A 26,327-nucleotide genomic window follows, 5' to 3' on the forward strand; every position below is an offset into this window, starting at 1 on the left:
GTATCGCTAAACAAGGAAACCACACCTCCACGGAGCTTAGCGCGATTCACAACGTCCCGACCAATCAGAGCACACTGTGCTCACAGGGAGGGTGGGGGCTGGAGCTACTGGAGCTACAACGAGCCGTTAAAGGCAGAGAGTGAAATTCAGTGAATACACGTAGTTTACAGAGATGCTGTTTGAGAATCCAATGTGAGTTTGGAAAATTGCACAATATAAATCTACTCTAGTAGACCTCAACAATGGAATTATGATCAGTGGAAATGGCCATGATGTGGGATCTTTAAATAAAGTGCTTATTACAAGCGGATATTATATTGTCAACACTGGCATTTTGACAGATAATTTGATAAGGCATGTTGTCAGTGAACACTTAACTGATGCTTTCAGAAACATTAAATAGGAGTATAAAGAAGGTGAAATCCAGTTAGCATCACATTTATTTCAAAACGTGAGCTGTTACTGTTCATCCAACTCAATAGTCTTCTCATGATCTAATTATGGAACTTGATCAAACCCTTATCAACTCTAGTTTCAGATTTACAGCTTTATAGTTCAGTTGTGTATAGTAACTCCATCAATGAGTAAAAACGTCTTGGGGCCGCGTCGATAGTCTCTTTGAACAAACACAGCTTTGCTCATTGTTTACTTCAGCTGTGAACCTCTCACTGAATGTGTGTAAACAGCACGCACGCACACACACAACTAACACACACTTGGACCTAGTCTATTTACCTCTCCTTTTGTAAGAGTGTTCAAGGTTGTTTTATAATCACAAGGTCACAAAGTCTACAACAAACTAAACCACAGATAGGCTATCTTTGACCAGATAGACCAGGCAAAAACTATACTGCTATTACAGCGTTTGCTGATTTGTGTTCTATCATGTGATAAAGCTTGTTGCATTGCGTCATGTTGCATGCTTTGTTTAGAGTAATTATGCATGGTGGTGGTTTTCATTCGTGTTTTAACCCTGCGAGAGGGATGTTTGAGAAAAATCTCTTGAATTTATTTTAAATATTCATTTGTTATGGCATTTGTATTGGGTTTAGCCTTATGCCTTCAATCCAGGCTCATGCATTCATTGTATAACCATAGCAACTGGGTTTGTGATGCAGCTTGCCTTCTAAAGTTTAAAAAGTTTAAACGTAACAATGTCCAGCATCCAAAATTAAAAAGGACCTTTTACAAAAGTTCTGCCGAGAAATGTCAGATTAGAGAAAGAGCTATTTTCAGTTAATTACTCACAAGAGTTAATTCTGCACCACAGTCTCAGAGGACTAAGTGTATTGTAATATTTACAATTTAGGTGTTTATGAGGCCAATAACTACCATTTCAATATATTAAAGTAAACAGAATCAAATAAAAAAACAACGTATAGGCTGCATTTGTAACAATTGTACGCTCTGTGTTAAGGTATTTTTAACTAAGATCCAATGGTTAAAGGAGTGATGAGGCACAGTGACATGGATCTGGGGCACGATGCCCCTCGAGCTGCAGCCTCAGGCCCCCCTCCTCAGCAGGGAGTGTTGAGCTCAGCCAGACCGCTTGGCAACCAGCTGCCAATGAGAACCACCTGTGTGTTGGTGTATTTATTGTGCCGTCACATCCAGCTTTATTTGTTATCGCACTTTCCAGCTTTATTTACCATTGATCTGAATAGATTCTATACATGAAACTTCAAAGAGAGTTTATATTGTTGTATGAAGGATGACTGACATCAAGTAGCTGCTGGCTGTCTGTCTTGCTTGTCTAACTTTTAGTTTGATTGTTTGACCGTTGGCCCAGTTAGCGAGGTGAAGTTAGTTTAAGGTTGGATATTCGTCAGACATTCAGATCCAGTGGCGTCTTGTTCCTCAGTTTCAGATTGTCAGCAGAGGAGGATTAGCTCCCTCAGAATTTCACTTTGAATTACACAAAACCAATGTTATTTTCAACACCTCTATGCTAACTAACCCAAATTAGGAAAAATTATTCAAAACAGATTAAAGTACATTTGTCTTATGTGGCACATCTTTTTGATGACTGATGTCATGAATGTACTCTTAATCTCTTCCATGTCATGTGACCCAATGTCTCTATATGCATACCAAATATTATAACTAAACTGGAAGAAAAAAACCATCTCAATTTAGTACATTTTTGTGCTTTTTCTAAATTCTTGTGAAAATATGGCAGTTTGTTGTTGAAAAGCCTAATTTATTTACGATAGCCTCCATTTTGTTGTCCCTTCTGACTCCAAATCAAAGCACAAACTGGACGAGTAGGACACACCTATTTCTTGTTTGATTTTAGTGTTTATTTTATGTGAATATTTGTATGGAAAATCAGCAGTTTATTCATTTTAAATTCTTGGATTTGTCTGTATTACTATACTGGACATAGGACACACCTCTTCTCTTTTGAATTGAAGATTTTAAATTCTTGTATCAGAGTATTCATTTGGTACAGATCCTTGCAAAGAACTCACATCATGATAAATGTAATCTTTTGTGAAATGATCAACCCTTCCAATATCGAGAAATATCACAGAATAATTGAATTGAGAACTTGTTTTTCAAACTGTAAGCCCTGGTAAAAAAACAAGTACACAGGGAGTCGGATTGAAAGCCGTACTGTTTGAAACACACACATGCACGGAGAAACCCAGCACAACAACTGAGGGCGGGAGGCAGAGGCGGGACACTGCAGTTGTAATGTCCTTGTTGTGGATAAATTGTGTGTTGAACATATGCCACCGGGACGTGAGCTAATTAGCCAAGGTTGAGTGGGACCCTGGGGGTTGAAGGAGGGGAGGGGGGTTAACATGTAGGGAGGAGGGAGGAGGAGAGGGAGAGGCTGCCAAGGTCAAACACATGTGTGCGCATGCTACTGAATCCATACGGCACAACAGTGGCACTCACGCAGTCGCTATACTTAAAACCAGCTTCAATTTGGCCAACCACACCTCCCTTTATCACCCTCGGCCGGTCACAAAGGATTTACCGATAGCATCATGAAAATGCATTTAGACACAGCAGCAATTAAAATGCAGATTTCCTCACCTGACTATCCCATTTACCTGCCTTCGTCCTTTCTTTCTACCCCTTGCTTGTCCTTGCCAATCTATTCATCTTATCCAAATATATATCCCACTATGAAATAATGTTGCTTTTTCATATGTATAGCCATTACTGAGCCCCCGCACGGGAGATACGTGTGCATCAGTGTGTGTGAGTGGAAAGGCTACGGAGTGAAATATGAACTACGAGCCGCGGAGCAATAATTTATGTCCCTCCTGTCTCATTCTTTAGTGGTCTCACAGTGACTACAGTATGAATATTTTTGCCTTACAGCATATCGAGGTTAGGGTCATGTTTGCATAAGGGGGTAAATTATGACACTAATAACAATGTTGGCGTGCCAGCGAGAGCCAGGAGAGGGGGGGGGGGGGGGGGGGGGGAGTGGGGGTGAGAGGAAAACAGGGAAGGGCTCTCATAAGGGGAAGACCAAGGTGAGGGCAAAGACATTGGCAGACTTGGAATAGGGAAAAAAAAGGAAATAAACACATTTGAATGGTCTTTTGTATTTCAGGTATGAAATGCTACAAGGTGACATTTTCGTCAATGTCATTTTCATTATCATCTCGAAAAATTCTCATTAGATTTGTCAGTGAGTTGTCCTTCGTTTGAAACTTGCGCAGCTTGAGGAACAACAAACACATTTCAGACTTCTGTAAGTGATTCGTAGACGAGCAGTGAGTCATGCTGTCTGACTTTACTTTGCCTTAGTAATACTTGTGTGATTAAAGACCAGTAAGGCCTTGGAAATGCAATGTTTTTTATCTTTCAACATGTCAACCTGAAAGTATTGAACTTTTTTCTTTGAAGTTGAAGCTGTGAACTCTTTACCTGAAAACCATGTTGAAATATTGCAACTTTCTACAACAGTCCATGTCAGAAGGCTATCATCCTCTTCTTTTCATCTTTTCTTTTCTTTGTGCTCCAGTTCTTTTTTCTAATCACTATAGTTTCCAGTTTCCTGCAGATGAACATTTTACATGATTGCATAGCCGGAGTTGTAAACTAACTAAGTAGATTTACTCAAGTACTTTACTTGAGTATTTTCATTATTTTCTACTTTGTACTTCTACTCCACTACAACTCAGAACTAAATCATGTAATCTACCTTTTTATTTAATATCTTTAATTACCGTTTTGGATTAAAAAATAGAATCAACTTTTAAATCAGACTTTAATTGCACCCGGAGTAAATTCACAAGCTACCCTGCATCATACAGAATAATTACAACTAGCTGCACCTTTACCAGCTTTGATAACACTTTGATGCATCAATAATTATAATCAAAACATATCATATATATAATTCTGAAATGGACCAATGAATGAATGAGTACTTTTTACTTTTGGTACTTTTAAGTATATTGTAATGCCAATACTTTTGTATTGGGTAACATGTTGAATGCAGGACTTTAACTGTAACAGAGTATTCCTACACTCTAGTACTTCTACTTTTACTTAAGTACAAGATCTGAGTACTTCTCCCACCTCTATGCATAGCTAAATATGAAATCAGTCCAAAAGCAATGATAGTATTTGAAGTTGATCCCCCTTTATCACCAGCTTTAAAATAATGATAGCATTTTAATGACTATTTCTTACTTAAACTACATTTGCTGTGATTCCTGTAGGTTAGAAGGCAGCACTTGAGCTTATTGTTGTTCCAGATTGTAACATATAAATAAATAAGTGTTCTGAATGCTTCTTCAAAAACTACTTTCAACACTTTGATTTGAAATGTTTGTGTGATTAATACTGTTGTTCCTAACGAAGACATTAAAGCATTTCAATATATTTGTTCCTTTCTTGCAACAAATGGCTGAGTATTCCTAAAACAGCTGGGCACTGTAGTTTTTTAGCCAATTTCACTCAAACAGGACATAATAGTGTTGGGTACTGTTTTTAAAGAGGTCCTATGATCCTTTGGGGTTTCCCTTTCCTGTATGATCAGTTGGTTTTGATCCATTCAATTGTTTCTCTCCCACACACTCCCCCCTTGCCTAAAACGGCTCCATTGGACTCCTTTGTTTACTTCCGTACCATAGTGACATCACTATGTAACAGTTGGAATATTGTAAAAAATAAGATCTGTGGAAAACGAACCTGTTGGATAAATGCACGTTTTGTTCAGCCGGATAATCTCCACATGTCTACCCTACTTTTATCATTTTCGAATCGCCAGAAGCAAAATGCTAACGTTATGCTATAAACTAACTACAGCCGAGTACAGGGGGGTCGCACGACTTCAACGTTACGCCATCTTAAGATCCATATTCAAAAATACAGATTCAAAATTGTATAAGTTGAATTGTTTGTTTTAACAGTTTGCAGGAACGCAGGTACTTGCTTTCAAGCAGAACGGGAAAACAAACTTAGCGGGAGTGTTTACGTGTTTGGTGTAATGACGTACAACGTCCTCCACAACTTCTGTAGTCCTATTCAGCCACTTGTTAACGACCATCGTTTTTCCGACACGTAAACTCTTCAAACATCACCAATGGGGTCACTGCTGATGTATTTAATGTCGTAGAACAAAACGTGATCCGTCTCTTAAATTTGTGTCAATCACAGACCTTATTTCAAGCTATTTTCCAAAATCCTATTAAGAAATCCCATTGACTCTGAGGAGAGGAAACACGTAGTGGTAAAATGCTGACTCACTTCCGGGTTTTAGGACTCTTCACTGCACTACTCCATTGGGTATCTCTACAACACATTGTACACAATAAGCTGAAGGGCGGGACATCTCTAATGGCGCCTTTCCACTGCAGGGCCTCGCACGGCTTAGTACGGTATAGTTAGGCCTTGGTAAGCCAGGCTCACTTTATGCTGCGTTTCCATTACATTTTAATAGCTGGCGCAGTAACTATAGTAACGCAGTGTAGGCATATTTAGCCCGGTTGTTGGACCGGTAAGAACCGGTAAGAACCTCGGGCCAGAAAAAAGGTGAAAAAGTAACCCTGAGACGGAATTACCCCAAGTGGAAAAGCAAAAAAAAGCGGTCCGGGTTTGGCGCCCCGCGCTGCAGTGGAAATGCGCCATAAGAGGTTGACCAATCCCAACAGAGCCGTCCAACTGGGCTCTGGTTTCAGACACGGGGTGTTTCTTAATGTCGAGGAAAGCTGCACCAGAGCCACTATTTCAAGGATACTACGTCATCGAGTCCCGCCAAAGGACTGTTCCAATGTCCAGCCTCCTTGGAATTCTACCGAGGCCGGCGTACTTCATTGCGGGAAATTTCGAGGATGCACATGTGTATCCTCCGGTCTTAAAATCCCCACAATGCTTTGCGCACGGACCAATTTCCAAATCTTTGGTGGAAATCGCGCTCCATTTAAGGCGGGGCCTCGCATATGACGCACACCTGCACACCTGTTAGCCTGTTCCACAATTCTTTGTTTTCCGAGGCTAGGAAGGATTCTTGCCTCGCTCCTGCAGCAACTGACTCGGAGGTACATGTGCTACCAAGGAAGCCTCCTCGACATTGAGAAACACCCAGAGGGTGAAAAAAGGTGCTGCAGCTCAGGCAGTCTGAGAACAATGAAGACCTTTTTGAACATTAAAGCATGTATGTCACTGTAGAGGCACAACACACTAATGGGAACCTGAAAATGTGCATTATATGTCCTCTTTAACTGCCTATTTGGTGTGCTAGAGTATTATTGACTTATAATAAACTTATGTTCATCATAATGAAGGAATACATACATGAGGCTCTGTTTTTCCAAACAACGCCTGTTAGTTTTCTGTTTTGTTCTTCACGTGGGATTTGGTTTGACACACAAACAATATACACCAGTAGAGCTTCTCTCTTTTTGTTAAACAAGAATTCTCCACAATTAACAGCCTTTTATTATCCAGTGCAGTTCCTCTTGAGTTGATTCAGAAGTAACCTTGCCAGTCTGCCATCATAATTGGCTAAAACTTCACAAGCAGGGGATATATCCAAAATGTCTATCCTTGCTGTTCAGCCTCAGCTGCATTTTCAATGTGCATACAGATGTATTCTTCCTCAGATTCTGTCTTTGCTTTACATAATGAGCATTGGTGGACTACTGGGCAACAATAACAGGCAGGTTTATTTCCTCTTACTCTGATATATCGCCTTTTATCTTTTTATATCCCCCATAAGATTGTGACAATCTAACACAGTTTCCACCTGTGATAACAAGTTGAGTCATGTCATAGTTCTCCCATTTTAATCTAATCCGTGGTTCTTTCATTACAAGAAGTTTATGTTTTTTCCAATTTCGCATCCTCCTTTCTTCACTTTCAAGTTAATCTTTTGGCCTTGTTTAACTAGAGAAATTGCCTTGGTACATCATTCTGCCTCCTCTTCACAATGTGTTTGTACCTGTATCATTTTTCTCTCTTTTCAGGGTGTTGCTTTCTATACATGTTTGCTTCACCAAGGCTAAGGCCAGCGCTCAATGCCAGATGAACTTGTTGTATTTCCTGTTTGTGAGACATTCTGTTGCTGAGCTACCTCGCCATTATGTTCAAAGGTCTTATAATATGCGTCTTTACACTTTGTTTTATTCAGATCAATCGAATAAGGCTCAAACCAAAAGAAACGTCATACATTGCAGATGAAGTGTTTGCAAAAAAACATCTCGGAGTTGGACAATTATCAAAACTGAGTTCCTTTGGTAGGAGTTTGATATGATAAATAATTTGATACTGAATTGATACAGGCCTTGGGTGAGACCTTTTTAAAGCCTAATGTTTTGTATCAAGGATCCAAGTTCACATCTAGCTCTTGGTTCTGTATTATTTCACTTTATATTGTGCTTGCAGGTTGCATATTTCTGCATAAATGTGTACTAAATCAAACTAACTTATGCTTAAACAATGCATAGAGGATAGGAGAAGCTTATAGTTCATTATTTGTCCTGCCAAGAGTATCTGTGTACTCAAGATGAGAACATTGTGCGGCCTTATTTCATAAAGTATTTCAATGTTATACAGCATGCTGATCCGCCCTTATGTACAAGGGAGTAATTATGTTCCAACTTGCATTGTATTGCACATGTACAGAAAACATGAGATTGAAAAGGCCCGGCATTCAAAGATTGCATACTGTACATTTTCCCATTTTATTAAAGTTCCATTGACCTTGGGCTTTTCATGGAATTATAGAGGAATCAAATAGTTGTTATGGTTTCAGAGCTCTTACATGAGTGAAGTACAGGGTTTTAATCATTTTCAAATAGTGTGTGCTTGACCTTGAAGGATCTGAACTTCGATTCAGTCTGATGTTCAGTTCAGATCTTTGTCGTTGCACATGATTAGTTTCTTTGTTAGCACAACAAAATAAACACAAAAAACGTAGTAATTCAAACTTTAAAGTGTTGGTAATATAAATGCAATAGAGATTACAATAAAAGGTCCATTTGATAAGAAGAGAATAAACTGAAATAATAGGAATTGATTTCATTTAGAGGAGGTTGATTAAAGGAAAGCATGAGTAAAACAATGAGATCCCGAATACAAGCGGTAGAAATAGGGTTTCAAAATTCCGTGAATTTTCAAAGAAGGAAACTTTCCATGGGAATTGATGGGAATAAACGGGGCTCACAAATGTGAGAGTGGAAAAACTGGTTGGCATTCGGGAAAACCGAAGGCTCTCTGTGCCGGACACAGAGCCATCCTCCACAAGGCTGGACAGTGACACTGAAGAGGAAGACTCAGAGTTGGATGTTGATGAGGCCCAGGAAGAGCCCATTGACTGAAAGGGTTTAGCCAAAATGCAGAGGATTGCTTGAAGGAAGATTTGCATGTTTAATGGGACTTTGTGGAGGGAGAAGGGCTCTTTTCGTTTAACATTTTGACTTGGACTTTGTGGGGGGTTTTGGATGGGGGTGCATTTTTGTAAATTTTTTAATGAGTGGGGTTGGGGGGGATGAGTAATATTTAACTCAACATTCCTGTTTTCGTTCTTCAATGAAACAAATAATTGTTCAATAAAATAATTAAAACTTGTTCTGTTCAACTTAAAAAAAATTAAAAGAAAAAAAAATCTGTTGAAATTTCATGTTTTTTGTTGAATTTTGCATCGAATAGTTCCAAAATTCCCCAGCTTAACTTCCCATGGAAACTTTCCGGAAATGTTCCGTCCCTTTGCAACCCTAGGTAGAAATAGGTTTCCTCGGGAGGGGCTGGCATCTCCCTCAGGGATAATGTGAGAAGTTCAGTCATCCGGGAGGGACTGGGAGTAGAGCCACTGCTCCTTCATGTAGAAAGAAGCCAGTTGGGGTGGTTGGGGCACCTGGTAAGGATGCCTCTTGGCTGGGAGGACACCGAGGGGCAGACCCAGGATCCGGTGGAGGGATTATGTCTCCACGCTGCTTGGATCCCCCAGTCAGAGCTGGATGATGTGGCCGGGAAAAGGAAGTTTGGGGCCCTCAGCTGGAACTGCTCCCTCCACGACCCGACTCCTGGTTAGTGGTTAACAATGGATGTATGGATAAAGAAAAGCTTGGACCCGTTGCTCTTAAAGATCACCTATTATGCAAAATACACTTTTTCTTTTATACATAAACATGTGTCCCCTCTGCGTAGAGAGGTTCTGAAAGTTCCAGGAAAAAAGATTCTCAGTCTTTTTGTCCTGATCCATTTATATAAAAACCTGTCATTAGCCAATCACCAACCAAGGTGTTTGGAGCCCAACACTTCAGAGACATGTTCTGTATATATCTGAGACCTATAATATATTGATGAAAAACAGTATGATAGGGGACCTTTCAGAAAACGGAATGTCTTACTTGAGATGGTCCACATTTGCAAGGATGGATTTAGCATTCTTTATGATTTTCAATCCAAAAATGTCTGACAAAGATGCTGCTGCTTACAACTAATGTTACTGACGACAATGAATTCCTGAGATGATTCAAAACTGGATTTAAAATGGATCTGTATAATATAACCATCAACTTTGTAAACATGTAATACATAATGCTCCACAAAAATGTGTGATGTGGATGTGAACACGTATTCCTTTTTCCTCCATAAAAGTTCTGTAACCAAGACATGTGTTGCATAATGATTTATGCAATCAGGACGTAGCAGATAAAGACAATAATAAAAGATAAGAGAATGAGTATGTCATCCAGAAAACGGGGTCAGGCTGATAATAACCACAATATTTTTGTCATTAGATAAAAGAGGACCATGAGAAAGCATTAGCATTGTTGGGGGGGAAATATAAAACCCACTTTGCAGAAGCATATATGGCCCTGTCCGTAGTGAAGAAGAATAAACATACAAGTGCACACAAATGTGTTTTTCTATCCAGTTGCCAGTCACATACAGGCACTGTGTACTGTGATATATAGTCATGCATTACTACATTATGTTCCCCAGCTCTTTGAGAGCCAGATCCTGCTGTCTCTCAAGGTCTTTCTCTGTCTGCTTGAGCTCTGCCAAGGTCAAGCTCGCCGCTGCAGGCTCGCTGCAACCTTGAGCGGCTAACTGACCGGGAAATGTGTGTTCTCCCGTTCCACCACCTACGTGTCCCGGTGTCAATCAGCCAGATACAGAGCAGGGGCTGTCATTAAATGTTCCCGCAAGCTGCCACTTCGACATTAGGTCAGTCCGCTGGATGAGAAAAAAAAAAAAACACATTTGCTCAAGGCCGCTGAAGAAATTAGGAGTGAGAGCACAGCTTCTGGACCTAATTGAATTAAACGTCTCCACATACAAACTGTAGTCTAAAATGTTTCCACATGTGTGGCATTAGTGAGTGTACACTTAGCTCATTTGATGTAAAGCTGCTATAACGTATTTATTTGCTTAAATGTCCTTTTATGAAAACGTATGTCTGTATCACTACAGAAAAGAGCTCAAAGCATTCGACTATCTTTAAGCCTTGAAAATATGTGATCAATGTTTTTCCTCCTTTGTGATTTAAAAAGTTCTAAGTAAACACTATATGACTGCTCCAATTAACAAGGCTACATACTAAAAGCTTTTTAAATGAAGGTAAGCCACAGAGTGCTACAGAGCATTAAAGCCACAATGGTGAGAGTGTATCCGGGACCTTGGTTTTGATATGAAATCTTGCAACCTTGCCTTTACCGCCCTCCATGTTAAAAGCTCTTTGTGACAAGGAAATTACTTTATGAACCTCTGAAAGACGCTCCAACACTTCAACCTCCCCTTTTAGTTTCATCGCTATAGACCATGAGAGAAGTGTGAGGTGTTTTCTCTTTTTTTAAATTGCTGCAGTTCGTTTCATCCGTTTTCTGGCCCTGCTCTCATTTCATGCCTTTAACCTTTTATTCTTTGACCTCAGTTCTTCTCTAAGAGGAAAGCTGCTGCTAATTACAGACAATAAAAAACGTCTTGGCCCTTCTATTTATGCTTTTTTCAGCTAAATAAAAACACCCAGTGGGAGATTTGTTAAGCTTTTGACAAGGAAAGGTAAATAAATGGTGTAATTTGGTGAATCTCAGGGTAAATATTGGCAGCTTGTGTGTGTAAGAGACTGCAGTGTGTAACTTTACCTTCATCCCTGTAAACAATTCCTAACCTCCGCTGGAATAAGAGTCGTCTGTTTTTCATTTTTCCAGGGTCTGTGGAATCAGTTTGTTTGAATGCGCTCACGATGCCGAGCTTGGCATCAGGTGAATCATATTTATATAAACGAGCGTGTTTTTGTTTAGGTCTGTAAGGATTCGGTTCCTCTAACATGTACCTGGAATGTTCAATCCGGATAGAAGCAGAAATACCAAACATGTGTCTCGGCGGCCTTGAGACTTCACAGGGCTCCGACTGCGGCTCGGTAAACACAGTTTCCTCCTGTGGCTCTCTGTTTGGACAGGAAACAAGGAAGCTGATCAAACGCTGCCTCAGAAGGCCACGGCTGCACGAAGCTGGAATAGACTTGCAGGTCTTTCTAAGCCCTTTTGAATACGTGGAAACCTGAACAAATAACATTGTCCCTGCATCGGTCTGCAGCCCTGCCGAGCTTCTCATTTGTGCTAGCGCAATATGTTCCCTAAAAATAAATCACGAGGTGAAGATAACCTTATCTCAAGCTTTAGAAACCAGTATCAGACACAGTGTTACATTTGCCTGTGTGCTTCAGATTTACAACTGAGTCCTGATGACATCATGGATTAGCAGATGATATAGCATTAGTGGATGGATGGATGTTGTGAGGGAGGGGATAGACGGTGAAGAGGAGGAGGAATAAAATAAAGGAGAAGAAGGTGTGTGTCAAAGTCATCGGGGTTAATAAGTAAGGTGATAATGCTTCCCCCTTGTGCCCATTTAATAAACTGCAGACTCATTAATGACTTTTCATCATCGGCAGCAGAGCATGGGAATGACCAACATGTGTAATACATCTTAAGGCACGACAACAATATATATTTATTCATAAGCAAAATGGTGGCATTTAATACTATCTGATTGTGCACGGTAAAAATGGCTTGCTCTGTGATTTTTATTTTACTTCTCATCTTCTGATCAGGGATGTCAAGACTCTTAGCATATGAACAGGTAGCTGAAGAGCCCTTCAAACATATGTTTTAAGAGGGATATTAAGACTTCTACAATTTCAAACTCTTTGAGAATCCAGAATCCATTTTTTTTTTTTTTTCAAGTTCGACTACTGGAAACCTCCTGGTTATCTGAAAAACTACATTTATAGGTATATGCATGGGAGGTTTCAAGTTTCCACATCCGCATATTGAACCACATGCTTTTACAAAAATATATGTATTTCAATTCAAACAGCCCTTCTAGTGTCAATCTCTGCACATTATTATTCACAGAGAAGGTCAGACAACCAGGTGAAGAGACTCAAAGCAAAATACATTTTAAGGTGGAGGGAATCTCTGCTTCCAGCATGAGTTTTTTCCATTTAAATAAAAGATAATGGAGAAAACCTGTTGATTTTCAAACTTGTATATAAAGTTCCCTAAAGGACTTGAGACCATGTTCTTCTTCACTTGTCCCTAACCATAGGGAGACATTTATGTTTATCGTTATGCAAAGACTTAGCAGTTTGAACATGCTGAGAGCAGTTTCAGTTTTCAGTTCCTGTCTTTATTGTCCTTTTTAGAAAGTGAAAAATGCACCAGCCCATAAACAACTTAAATGATGACACATTAGATTGTCATAACATTGGTGATCAGATTTATCTGACACCATCCTCTCCACAGCTTATCGAAAAACTAGAAAAGAAACACAAGTTGTTAGTTTAATCTTTTATTTTGGTGACCAACCTATATTGAAAGTGAGAATTCTCACTGCGGTTTCTCCTCTCTGTTCTCTGTTAGCTGCTCCCTGGACACTTCACTGGAGATCTGCAGGAAGGGGGTGCTGATCTCGCTGGAATGCATGTCTCCGGCCACCCGCAGCAGGCAGCTGAGGACCAGGTCTTTGGCCAGGCCGGCCTCCAGGTTCCCCTCCCGGCTCAGCTGCAGAGTGATCTCGTCCAGGCTGGTGAGGACCAGCTCTGAGCCCAGCAGAGGGATGGGGTCTGAGTCAGAACCAGGGGCCCTTTCCCTGGCCATGTTCTCCATCATGTACTGCTGGTACAAATCCAACAGTTTCTGCTCCAGGTAGTGATTTAGAAGAGAGTTGGAGAACGGACCTTCACGGCCCTGGAACAAAAAGCTACGATCTCGGGCACTGCCCAGTCTCCAGCGATTTGAGCCCCCCCTCAGAGGATGCAGGAGCCCACCCTGAGATGCGTGTCCTGGGAGAGAGTCCTCCACAGCTGAGGGGACATCACAGGAGTGGAGGAAAGGCCCCTCAGCCTTCGCCTTAGGACAGACTCGGATCTCACCGTCATTGGTGGAGAGAGGCAGCACATGGTCGCCTCCAATATGGAGGTCGCTGTAATTTTGGCAGATGCTCTGACAGAAGGAGGGGACCAAGAAAGGAGCGTCGCCAAGTGAGCGGGCCAGAGCCGGGATCTCTATCTCCGGGGAGATCTGTCTGCATGGCCGGGCTGCCAGGACGTCAAAGGACTGCAGCGGGGAAATGTACAACTCCACCGGATCGCTGGCGTTGTCCAAGCAACCCGTCAGCTCGGGGGAATTGTGATGGAGGAGTGGAGAGTGTCTGCTGGAGCCGGGCACCAGGGTCGCAGCTGCTCTCGGCACACCGTAAACACTCTGGGGAGCGTGCTGAGGAGGGAGAGGATCCAGCTCCTCCAGCTCGCCATAGGTCATTCTCAACAATCTGCTCTCACAAAGCATGGCTGCGGGGAAAACATGACATTCTCAGAATCAGAGTTATTAACACGGCATGTCAGTCTGCTGTGTGTGGTAAGCTGCATCTTCCATGATACTGCAGATTTACATTCTGTTATTTGTATTTATATTGGGGCTAGGTAATATGGCCGAAATCTTCTTCCTGATATATGCCATTCATATTTTCAGAATGACATCAATATAGCATGTTTTATAAAAGAGGTATTGTGGAGCTGCAGAGACATCCTGGCTTACATCCAGATACCTATCTTTTTGGCAGAGATCCTCTTCAATCAAATTCATCTTTTAAAAATATTTTTGTAGCAATAATGTTGCAAAGAAAGTATCCCTTCAAGATTGACAACATCAGTCAAAATGTTCGCAGTTGGGTATCTTTTCCAATTTGTGCAGCCCTGCATCTCCAAATGATATCCCCTCTCATCTCGTCTCATCAGACTATCTTAAAAAAATGTATTTCGTATGTGCTATTCATTCTAATTGTGTATCAACATATGATATATGATGTAATCACAATACAATCCCATTTAGGATGAAAAAGATGAAATGGAATTATCACCCAGCCCTATCGTACATAAAAAAACATATAGCATGGACTAATGTTCTGCGCCCGAGAATAAACCGCCTCAGCTAGTTTGCTAAAGAAATACACAAAACTCAACAAAAACAAATAAAACGGCACAAAACAGATACATTACATTTACAGTCTAACACCAGACCATTGATGACTTTATGAATGATTTCCAATCTGAGTGTCAAATGATCCTATGAATGATTTAGAGTTCTGAGGGTGAGCTATAGGTAACATATTGATTTCCCAAATAGAAAAAAAAAGACTGTCCAAAGGAGCATTTGATGAAAGTGCAACTAACCTCAGCTAACCATCACAAAGGTGAATCATATTCCTCTAAAAACAAGAACCTACCTTGGAGCAGAATCAGCGTCTCTGGGTCAGCGTTCACCTCGGGGTGCAAAATGTTGTTCCTCAGTCACAAAGAACTTCTTATAAACATTACATGTGTCTATCGCACAGCCTACCCAATGTGTCTGCATGAGTAACGGTGCGTTCATAGGTTGTTTATAAACCACCCTTAGAGGAAGTGGGAATGGTCGATGTTTTTCTTTCTTCCCATTTCTGCACACTTATTGTTGCAGCTGGCTGAATCCTGAGTATACTCTACCTCCTCCTTTTGCATGCTGATATCAGGCTGAGCATATCCTGCTGTAGTTCGTACTATTTAAAACGATATCTGTTTAACTCCTTACAATAAATATGTATCAACCTCTGCTTCAGTTTGTCCTCTTGCAACATGAAGTGAAATGGCAGATGTTTTATTCTCTACATGCAAACTACACTGTAAAAGGAAACCACAGAAGTTCTGTTTCTACGTAAAAAGAAACAGGTGTGCGATTTGAGGTCAAGTTAAAACCAGAAGAGAAAGTTATATTTAATATGATACAAATGATCCGGAAACTGAAAGGTCGACAGTTGCTGCTTCCTGTTTTCGTTTTCTGATAAGTCCCATCACACACTCTGAGTTATCTCTGTTTGAGGACTTTGTTTGAGGCTTTTATGTTGAATAACTGCATTTTAGAGCTACTCGCTTGACTCCAAAAGCAGAAATGTGACTTCACGCTGTGTTAGGTAACCACATGTCTTCATTTCCTCCTTGAAACCATTACTCTTCAGCTAAGTAAATGGTGTTGCTTTCGTAAACATGATTGTGCCTTTCTGTGATATTTAATCTCACCACTTTTCCCCCTCCTTTTGTTTGAATCATCTATCCTTTAAATCAGTTATCTGGTACCGTAATGGAGACCCTCCAGCTTTAGATATTCATGTGCCGGGATTTTTCCAAAGTGACAGTTCCTTGTCTGCATGTACGCCTCGCTTCAGTTCAGACTCTTGTATTCAGACGTCTTCTGCCTTCAGAAGGGAAGACATCATTAGAGGCACATGAAACACGAGAGAGCGTGTTTTATTATTAATCAGGTGAGGAAACCTAGACATAAGTCAAGATCATATCACTTCTGGTGTTTGTAACAATATCCAAGTGGTTCACACAACTCAATGTATCATTTTGATATAGATTCTTCTATTTTCTCTTCTTATTTCATCTTTCATATACACACAAGCATTTTAAGAGTTTCACCTCTCAGCATCGTCTGATCTTTATCATATTTGAATTCAAACCCAGGAATGTGAACAGTTTAACATGCCTGCATCTTCTTTTATGCTGTCTTCTTTATTAAGGAAGCATTCACTGCCTCAAGAGGTGCAGCTACAGTCAGTCAGACTGCTGGTTGTTGTTATTTTGCCCACAGAGTCCAGTATGACTCAGGATATCTGACACAGGCCGGCTGCGCTGTAGTAATGGCAGCACTAAGTGTAGGGTTACCGACCTGTTGTCATAGCGATGTCGCTGAGCAACACCCCAAAACATTAAAGACTACCAGAAACTCTGACCTGCTTTTGTGTCACCAGAGAGCAGCCATTTGGCCATTTCAGCACCCTGGACAGCAACAGTGAAGAGCTCCAGTGAAGTTTCGTTTCCTCTGAGACATATTGTCTGGCTTTAAGGGGGCTGAATATGGATTGATGCTTCACCAACACTGAGGAATCTAAGGATATGTCTGTGACCCTGAAATACTTTGTTTAGAGGGATGTTCAGGAAGATTAACAATGTGTTTCGTCCCAACCAACACGGACCCAGAGGGGGGGATGAAGGGGGGGTTCGGTCGGAGCAGGACTACCACAGCGCCTGCACCGTCCGGCTGGTCCGCAGCACCTCCATGCTCGTGGTGGGAGAGAAAACTCAAGTCGTGAGCTCCACTTTGAAACGCAGCAAAAGCACAGTGAGCATCGAGTCGACCTTGTACTACTATCAGAGACAAGAGGACAGGATTTGGCTCTATTCTCAGAATCAGAACTGCCTGGAGTACCTGGAAGCACTTGTGGCTTTGAGACGGCAGTACACAAAGAGCGTGAGTGACTTCAAAAGTAAGGATTCCAAGGCCAAAGTGTCCTCCAAGAAGAAGCATGCACCTGCTCCGCCTACAAAGGAAGGAACGGTAAGCTTAAATCATCCAAAGCAGAGCACATGGCAGGCAATATCAAAGACAAATGTTCTCCCGTTTTTGTATTTTTCCCCCCCCGCAGATATCACGAGCCAAACCCTCAGCGCCTCCCGTCCCCAACGTGGAGGACTCGCTGCAGTTCTTTGATGCAGTCATCGCCGGCTGTGACAGCGAACCTCTGAGAAAATCGTATATGGATGATGGACACGCAGATGTGGACTTCATAGGTGAGTTTGGAAAGATTTTGTATAGCTGAAATGGTGCTGGGGTTTAGGGCCTGCAAGCCTTCTACTACTAAATAAAGATTGGACACTAAACATGGTTGTATTCAGGGTTAGACAATCGATGGTGGAATGAAAGTGCATTCATAATAATTAGCCCATGATACAATAAATTAAAATGCAAAGATAACTGGGATTGTTTTTATGCCTAATGAGGACTTTGGTTATTTCACTTTGGATACTTGTCACACAAAATATAATATTCACCTACTTTTACTTTATTAATGGCACTAAACATTTCTTCCACCACTGTGAATGAGATGATCAGGGTTGTCATGTCATATCAGTATATTTGCTTAATAATTGTACTTTATTATATATCTATTTGATGTATTTGCATCTTCTATTAGTTATTTAAAAAAGTTGCTTTCATATGAATGCAGTCACAATTTGAACCCAATACATAATTTAATACAATAACAATGAAGTTCAAGGAAGCTAACATTTACACATCAATTTGGGGTTTAGTTGACTGCAGGACCTGGAATCAAACCAACAACCCTTTCGACCGCACCACCTCACAGCCGCATAGTGTGTGTCATGGTATATATTTAGGTCTTTGTTGTTTTAACTATATTTTACCTACATTAGGGGTTTAGTTGTCGGACGTCTAGATTTTAAGTTATCAGGGAAACAAGCAGAGGAAACGTAGCTGTGCCTTTTTCCACTTGGGAAACACAGATTATTTACATAAAACGATATGGTTAATTGTTTCCACCCGTTTTACTAACCGTGTGCATTGGTTTGGAGAGGAGGAGATCTTTTGAATATTTCTGTAGAGGGGTTAAAAACCTGAATATTGAAGGCCAAAAGAATCCTAACCGTGAATATGACTGCAATGACAACAAAGGATGTCATCTCCCATGATCCCACACTACTTCACAACACCGACAAACTCCTACTTATTTGAACCCATAATGGCAACAAAAATGACATATAGTGTGTTAAAGATTGAGATAGCATGACATCATTTGTAAAATAATCTTTCCAGATGGTAATCTATACATCAACAAATTAATCCGATACAAACGGCTGCTGCTGAGTTCAAATGGTTCAGATTCTTAATGTCCAGTAAAGAAAGCTTCTGGTCACAAAACGACTGCCCTCAGCTTCAACTAATGTGCTTGCCCTCGGCTCTGCTCTCTCCCACAGTGGCCTCCAGCTCTGCCGAACACGACCTCCACTCTAACTGGGTCCTACGGGTTCCTCGGGTCGCGGATGACTCCAAGCAGAAGGAAGTTCACGTGTGTGCCAAGGAAAGTGTCTCTAAGAAGAAAAACAAGAGCGGGTCGACCAGCAGCAGACTGCGGCTGCAGAGGAACCCGATCCATCTGCCCAAAGTGGTGGAGAGCGCATTCCAGACTCTGCGCTTCAAACCCAAATTAAAAAAGCAGTGAAGCTTGATGGACATTCGAAACCACCGGCACTGCCACTCTGCTGACGAAGAGCTCAACCCAGTTTGTATGGACCTGCACTATGCTCTGCTCAAACTCCATCCGGACAATTAAAGAGGCCCCATAGTGCTTTTTGGGGTTTTCCCTTTCCTTTAGTTATATAGATTTGTGTGCATGTAAATGGTCTGCAAAGGCTAAAATCCCACACACTCTGAAATACCTCCATTGTGACATCTCTATGTAACACTCAAGGCACAAAATACAAATATGAACCTGGAATTAGCGTAATATGTCCTCAAAATTATTTTAATAAAGCAAATTGTAAAAAAAAGATATCGGTCCAGCCAACAACATACTGCCGTTTTTTACCCTGAGACACTTTTGACTTGACAATGGCTTGCACTGAGAACATGAACAATTTCTCCGTTGTATTCAAGGTTGCCAGTAAGCCTTGATACTGTTACGAAGAACCAGCATGCACAATATCATGACCCCAAAACTAGGAGCATGAATTCAGCCGCTATCAGCAGAAGTCAGCTACAGGCAGCCACCTCTATTCACTATCTTTGTTCTTTCAAGTCTTAATTATTATTCTCACGTTATCTTTACTGGCACTAAACATGTTTCAAATATTCAGCTTACAAATGTCCTTCCAACATCAAAACATTCCAAAAGTGCATGACAATAAAAAGAAAATATTTAAACATTTTCAGAACATAATTTAGGATACAAAAAGTAGGAAAAATGTGTGCTCTTTAATACAATGTAGCATTTGAAGCAGACAGACTTCTACATCTGGCACAGAGCCTGAAAGTGAGATGGGAAACAAGGAGCTGCAGCACAGACCCCAATAATAACTGAGACAGGATGTTTCTGGAAGAAAGCAGACAATGTTTATTTAACTGCTCCCATTCTCACATAAAATCTACATCAATGCACTCGGCAAAGTCTTTTCTCTCTTGGTTTAGTCATATTTGTACTGAGAAGCAGTTCAAAAAAGTACGCTTAGGCTTAATTTGATGCAATTATTTGAAAAGCTGAAACATACAGGACTTGGAAATATTCAAATTCATGAAGTCTTGTCTACATATTCACACTTTCAGCAAGAAACTCCATTTATACCTTAAATACCTTAACATCTTTCACACAGTATTGGTATTTTTCTATTATAAAAGCCAGCAATCCAGTTTAGTGTCTGCTTTTCAACATCCACTATTCACGCTGCAGGGTCTTCAGAAACGACCTTCTCTGGTTTCCTTCCAGTTCTGACATGTCAATACATCTTCTGTGAAAAGCCAATAAAGTGTTGTTTGTTTCAGGGCTTTAAACCTTAGCAGATTAATATAACATTTATTATGTGATTTATATGTATCAATTATATGCCACTATAAATGAGACTTCTTTAAAGACACCTCACATTACGCCTGCCTTCAACCCATGCATCAGTAGCATTGTTCAAATGTCCTTTAAACTGAATTAAATAGGAAAAAGGAAATATAATAGCGTGATGGTACTGTATGGAGTTTAGGTCTAGTACAGTCCATGGTTTGGCCCTGCAGACTCCCATTGAATTGAGGAATCAAAGCCAGCGGTAAATTGCAACAATGTCCTTCAAGCCGGCTGAAAGGTAAACATGTTTCTCTCCTGCATGAAAAGTCTGAGAGACGATTGGATTTGTAAGGCGAGTCCCAAGGCTGCACTGACTGAAAAAGTTCAAAACCAGCTAAGGTTATTCTGTTCGTTTCCTGGAGTTAAAATGGACTGCGAGAAACGGTATTTCAAGATTTCTGTATGTATACCACATGTAGAAATGTTGACAATAAAGCTGACTTTGACTTTAAAGGTTCAATTCACCCAATAAGAAAAAAAGTTACATTTTTGTAATGTGCAATGATGGCATTTCTGGATGTATTTGCCCAGCATGGGAGTAATTTGTTAAAGCTGATATCAAGTTACTAGTAACTAAAGAAATAAATGTACTGGAGAAAAAAGGGTACAACCAGTGGCGAGCCGTCAGGGCCCTCGAGGCCCTCTGTGAGGGCCTAAGATATTCTAAAAAATTATATTTGAAAACATTAAAAAAAAAAACATTTTCTTTTAAATATTATTTTTTATATTTCATTAGTTTTACCTAAATAACTTGATTTAATTGTATTTAAAATAACATTTCCAAAGAAATAAATCCTTTGAATCTGCCTGTTCAGTTTCTGTTGGAATGTGAAGGGTTACATGCCGTCTCTGCGAGTTATGTGAAGATGGGAGAGCTTGTTGGTCCCTCTGTAGATTCACAGAGGGCCCGCTATAGTAACTCAACAAGAGAGCTTGTCAAATGACAGTACAATTGACCAATCATATCTTCCCTCTAAATGGGTGGGCTTTATTTTCGCGGACTTTATGACAAGTTCCGCCCGCTGTGAAGTCTATGCAAGTGGTGCAGTGACGCGTCCTAAAACCCGGAGATAAGCTGCACTCGGATTCCCTCGACAAAAAAAGCAATGGGATTTCTCCATAGGATTTTGGAAAATAGCTGGAAATAGGGTCTGTGGAAAACGAACCTGTTAGATGAATGCACGTTTTGTTCAGCCTGATAATATCCACATGTCTATCATAAATCTAAATCGGATCATCAGAGGGCCTAGGTATAAAAGTCACGGCTCGCCACTGGGTACAACAGTTTATATCTTAAGAGGTAGAAGTATAACAAGTTGCTCAAATGTGTACTGTAAAGTCGTATATAAATACAAACAATAATGAGTTTAAAATGCTAATTTACATGCAAATATTCATTTTTAATTCTCATTCAAACCATGAATCAAAATGAAGAGCATATGTCCAATACATTTTCTTTTCTTTATTACAAATGATTCATATACAAAACCAGGAACTAAACAACATTCACTTCTTTTCGGCTTTGACTTTGGGGCTGAAGAAGGAGGACATCGACTTCATGCCAGTTTTGTCCCCTTTCGCCAGAGATTTCTGAGCTGCAGTCATCTTCTTTGGCGGCTGGAATAAAGGGCAAAAAAGATCAATACCATACGACTCAACACCTTTGCAGAGACACAGTAGGGAATTAATCACACATCATTTACTTCTATAGAAGCTAAGAAAAACATGTCGCCGCAAGGTAAGCCAGTTCAACCCATATGTACTACACACAAAGCTGAAAGAAAACCTTCAACAAACAAGAGCTATGCTAACAATCACTCAAGGTTTTTTACTCGACACTGCAGAGATGAAAGCAAAGATAAGCCCATAAGTTATTATGATATAGTCAAAGCAAGTGATCAATGCCTCAGGTTCCTCCATTGATTCTTTGGTCTATTCCGGCAGCTCCGTATAAACTCACTTTCCGCGCAAAGTCTGCACTGTTGAATTTAGTGTAGTCCTCTTCAGCCTCCACAGGTAATTCAGAAAGTTTCCGCTTCTGCAGAAGGAGGAAGTAAGACAAGCTTTTCCTTTTTTTCATTGATTAAGAGAACACCCACTAAGCACCGTACAGCACGGGTTAGAAAACACAAGCACAATGCCACAATTTTAATGAGGTGGAGCACTACAGAAAGAATACACTGAGTTTAAAGCATGCAGAAAGAGTATATAACAGCTATATTAACGTTACACTTCTTAGAGAGCCGCTCACATACCTTGGCAGGAGGTTCTGGCTCCTTTGGGCTTGTGAGCTCTGGTAACCTGTGGAGTAGAAAAAGGCAGGCTTGATCACCCCTGTTAATAATTAAGATTATAAAGTGTAATAGATGTCTAAACTTACTGCAGGTGTTTGAGGAGGGCTTTGCTGAGGTCTTCACTGAGGTACTCTGATAGGATGCCATGAGCGTAGCGTAGGAAGTCCTCTGTATCAAACACATTGACAGTAATCAACAATACTTTAGTGGTGGGGAAAATGCTGTTTGAGGTTTATAACCCTTAGATGTAAACGGTGCAATATTACTGCCATCTATTGGTCAACATCATGTCCTGCTTCTATTTTCATAGGAAGGTGAGACGGGAGTTTCCCACAGTGTTGAGATGGGACATAATAGGGAAGTGGTGTGAAGTAAAAGTGACTCACCTGGATGGTAGTCTGACTCGGACTTCACTCTGATGTAGGTTGTGGATTTGACTCCTTCTCCCACAGATATATTTCTCGCTTTGAGCACAGTGACTGTCCTCTCCACCTACACAAAAAAAAAAAGTAAAGAAAATGGTATGAAATTCTGCTTTGTAAAACTAACCGTGATTTTTTTACATGCACATTTGTTCTGATCTTTTTGAGTAGCATTGAAGTAAAAACAACTTGCTCTCTAATGACTGAACAAAAATGGTTCGTCTAAAATAAGGTGAGTTTTGACCTTTTTCTTCAACCAATTCATCGTCTTCTCTTGACTGTAGCGATGAAACTTGACTCCTCCCACCTCTGGAATTATGAAAAACAATATTTAAACAATGCAATCAGTATAATAGCTGAGGAACATTTATATTATAAACTTCACCTTTTTCCTCTGCAATGTGGTGCAGGGAGGACAGGGCACGTGTGCAGCTCAGCAGCCTCGGACAGGCCGGGAAGTCCTCGTCCATAACGACCTGAACCAAGGGCTGGAACTTCCCCTGAGCAGAGGGACAAGATCATTAAACGTCCTTCATATGTGAGGAGTAAGTTACAACATTTCAATTACTGAACTTATAATATTTACTATCATTTATACAATGCTTAAGTCATATCAGGGGCCCTCTATTTATCCTCTACTGTCAATGAATATGTTGTGAGGGCCACCCCTGTAATTATTACTTCTATTAAGCTGGTTACGTTCTCTGTTTGTTTGTTTGTTTGTTTGTTTGTCAGCAGAATTACAGAAACACTACAGCCCGATTTTGATAAGGATGTAGCTTCGGCCAATGAAGAGAACCATTCAATTTTGTAGCGGATCCTTGATTCTGGTAAAGTAAATGCACTAATGTGATATCAAATCACCAGCGTTAACACCTTCTGACAATTTCAAAATGAGTCGTATATACACACATTTACACAGATTTCTGTTTCTTACCTCTTTGCCCACTTTGACCAAATAGGGCAACATTAGATAGAGAGGATCCATTGGTGTTACAAAGAGAAGTCTCCCATCTGTTGATGAAATAAACACATGGTTCAATCATGACCATAGGTACAATTACAGAATAAAGGTGCAGCATTTCTGAATATTTAAAACGCACAGTTATAAAAGGTATGTGTTTTTTTGGGAACCTGTTGTCAATCACAGATCTGATGGTTATACTTATTTTGTGTCAGCAGTTTGTCTTTCTAGATGCTGTTTGTCTGTGCTTGGCAAATGTCGTCACTGTTCCTCTAAATGTTGGATATTTGTTTTAGTTTTTATGACTAATGCACGTGAGGTTCCTGCATTGATGATTGGCTTATTTAGAGCTCTGTAAGTGGAACCAAGCTGCTCAAAGTGTTTGGTACAAAACTATTGCTACTACTACTAATCTGCTCAAAGATTGTTGGTCAACCCTGTCAGAGACTCTATGACTCATCATAACAACCTAGTGAGGCTCTCCAACAACATCATCTCTGACCCAAACCATGTTCTGAACAGTGAGTATGAACTGCTGCCATAATCGGAGATACAGGGTCCCACCATTCAATAAAGTCAGACTGAAGCACTCCTTCGTGCATCAGTCAATCCTCACAGTAAATACAGAGCTAAATCCCAGATCAAATGCACGCTGAAGGCTCTTTGAGCAGCTTGTCTCTCACTGATTGTGCTGTTATATTAAATGTTTGTTGTTTGTGTTTCATGTATTGTGTCTGGATACTTGTCTGTTAATGTTGGATATGGAGCTGCTATGACGTAAGTCAAATTTCAGACTTGATCTGACAAATAAAGTATTATCGTATCGTACTACTACTACTACTTAGAATTACTGCAATTAGTAGACTTAAAGTAATGTAGCAGTGTGTATGATTATGATTAGCTTGAGTTCACACTGTAATGACGCATGAAACCAACCTCTCTGTACAGTCTGGCCAACAAACCAGGAGTGGAAATCTTCTTCAAACGCTTTGACCTCAAACAGCTGCACATCACCACCACTCAACATATACAGAGACGCTGCATCTGCAGGACAAAACAAAAGAGGAACAGTTACTTTCACAACCACATCTGCAAATGCACAAGATACAGAATTAGACTGCTGGAAAAATTCTTCATTTTTTACACATCCTTGTGTTATCAATAAATCATATGTGGACTTTATGTTAAATCAGTTTTAGATTGGTTAGGGCAGCATCAAACACTCACTTGGATGCTTGATGGTCAACACATTTGATTAATTAAAAAGGGCCATGTGGAGTTTTCTTGTATACAAACTAAAGTGATGTTTATATCCAGTGATAGGCTCCATAGCACTACTAAAAGCACAGTCAAACATTATAAAAAGTGTCTAGAATGCTATTATCTCTGTCCTTTACATGTGAATAATAAGTTATTTTCATAATCATATATGATAGTAAACTACAATTTTCTAAGGTTTTAAAATGTGCTGGACAACACCTGGAATGCTTTGGCTTTGATAACGTGCACTAGGGCTATTTAAACTTAACATGCACATTGTTCAGTGCCTTATTATATTGTTAGTTGCAGCCACAAATAGATGTATAACAAGACTTGCCTGTAACAGGGTTCCTCAGTCTCACAAAAGCTGGTTCACTGTCATGCTTCTGTGTGTCGATGGCAGAGTCTGGGGACACAAAAACAAAACAAAAGATCCTCCATTAGACTTCCTCAAAGTAGTAATGCAATAGTGCCTGTAATGCGTGGTTAAAACAAAGCATAATAACTCAAATGTAACCTTTAGTAGAGTAATTTACGTGGTGACAGTTATCAATAACTTTTGTATTTCCGTAACGTGAAATAGCAAGCTAGCTTTAGTTAGTGAGCATAAATTGAATGACTGCTTCAATTACCTGCAGCAATGACAACCCAGCTATCATTTTGCATATTAGGCATTCGCTTCTTTTTAGTAGCCATGCTGTATTGTTAAACTTGAAGCGATGGCTTACTATTGACTGAAAGCTAATTGTGGCTAAAAACAGTCGGCCTACAACATGAGCTCAGAAAAGGCGCCTGTATCTCTGAGCACTTTCTTCGTTACTAACACAGGTGAAAACAATACTTTCATTTTACCGCTAAAGGCTGATTTTTATTTTTATTCTTAAAACAAGCGATTATAAACGCGTTTTAAAGTAAATTAAATATTGCAGTCTCGAAACAAATCCAAATGAAGCGGAAAAC

At 40.2% G+C, this 26,327-nt stretch overlaps 3 protein-coding genes across 5 annotated transcripts; 1 reads left to right on the plus strand and 2 right to left on the minus strand.

Annotated features, from left to right (window-relative positions):
- Positions 1-13,313: 13,313 nt before the first annotated feature.
- LOC307029708 (TLR adapter interacting with SLC15A4 on the lysosome) lies at positions 13,314-16,950 on the minus strand (the record flags this gene model as incomplete). Its single annotated transcript, XM_079665789.1, has 2 exons — positions 15,211-16,950; positions 13,314-14,275 (listed from the first exon to the last, which is right to left on the minus strand). The coding sequence occupies exon 2, from the start codon at positions 14,271-14,273 to the stop codon at positions 13,314-13,316; it is 960 nt and encodes a 319-aa protein (XP_079521915.1). The 5' UTR covers positions 14,274-14,275; positions 15,211-16,950.
- On the plus strand, positions 16,934-20,924 carry c9h13orf42 (chromosome 9 C13orf42 homolog). Its single transcript, XM_079667009.1, has 3 exons — positions 16,934-17,357; positions 17,446-17,590; positions 18,797-20,924. The coding sequence occupies exons 1-3, from the start codon at positions 16,950-16,952 to the stop codon at positions 19,039-19,041; spliced, it is 798 nt and encodes a 265-aa protein (XP_079523135.1). The 5' UTR covers positions 16,934-16,949; the 3' UTR covers positions 19,042-20,924.
- Positions 20,925-21,869: 945 nt separating this feature from the next.
- On the minus strand, positions 21,870-26,319 carry rnaseh2b (ribonuclease H2, subunit B). Of its 3 annotated transcripts, none has more exons than XM_079667004.1 (11): positions 26,000-26,312; positions 25,705-25,773; positions 25,044-25,151; positions 24,081-24,157; positions 23,529-23,643; positions 23,388-23,452; positions 23,108-23,213; positions 22,808-22,889; positions 22,683-22,728; positions 22,388-22,465; positions 21,870-22,044 (listed from the first exon to the last, which is right to left on the minus strand). In XM_079667004.1, exons 1-11 carry the CDS (start codon positions 26,061-26,063, stop codon positions 21,934-21,936), a joined length of 921 nt encoding a protein of 306 aa, XP_079523130.1. In that variant the 5' UTR covers positions 26,064-26,312; the 3' UTR covers positions 21,870-21,933. The 3 variants fall into 3 exon arrangements, with proteins under 3 accessions (XP_079523130.1, XP_079523132.1, XP_079523131.1); XM_079667006.1 differs by having other exon boundaries at positions 26,096-26,310; XM_079667005.1 differs by lacking the exon at positions 22,388-22,465 and having other exon boundaries at positions 26,000-26,319.
- Between the last annotated feature and the right edge of the window lie 8 nt (positions 26,320-26,327).

Source organism: Notothenia rossii, assembly GCF_949606895.1.
Source record: "Notothenia rossii genome assembly, chromosome: 2".
NCBI classification, from domain to species: Eukaryota; Metazoa; Chordata; class Actinopteri; order Perciformes; family Nototheniidae; genus Notothenia; species Notothenia rossii.

Bases quoted from the DNA above. Each gene is read 5' to 3' on its own strand.
- c9h13orf42 (XM_079667009.1), top strand. From the start codon at position 16,950: ATGTTCAGGAAGATTAACAATGTGTTTCGTCCCAACCAACACGGACCC. The intron at 17,358-17,445 runs GTAAGCTTAAAT...CCCCCCCCGCAG, and splicing joins CGCCTACAAAGGAAGGAACG to ATATCACGAGCCAAACCCTC. The intron at 17,591-18,796 runs GTGAGTTTGGAA...TCTCTCCCACAG, and splicing joins CGCAGATGTGGACTTCATAG to TGGCCTCCAGCTCTGCCGAA.
- rnaseh2b (XM_079667004.1), bottom strand. From the start codon at position 26,063: ATGGCTACTAAAAAGAAGCGAATGCCTAATATGCAAAATGATAGCTGG. The intron at 23,453-23,528 runs GTGAAGTTTATA...TCATAATTCCAG, and splicing joins CCACATTGCAGAGGAAAAAG to AGGTGGGAGGAGTCAAGTTT. The intron at 22,466-22,682 runs GTATGTGAGCGG...CTCCTTCTGCAG, and splicing joins AGCCAGAACCTCCTGCCAAG to AAGCGGAAACTTTCTGAATT.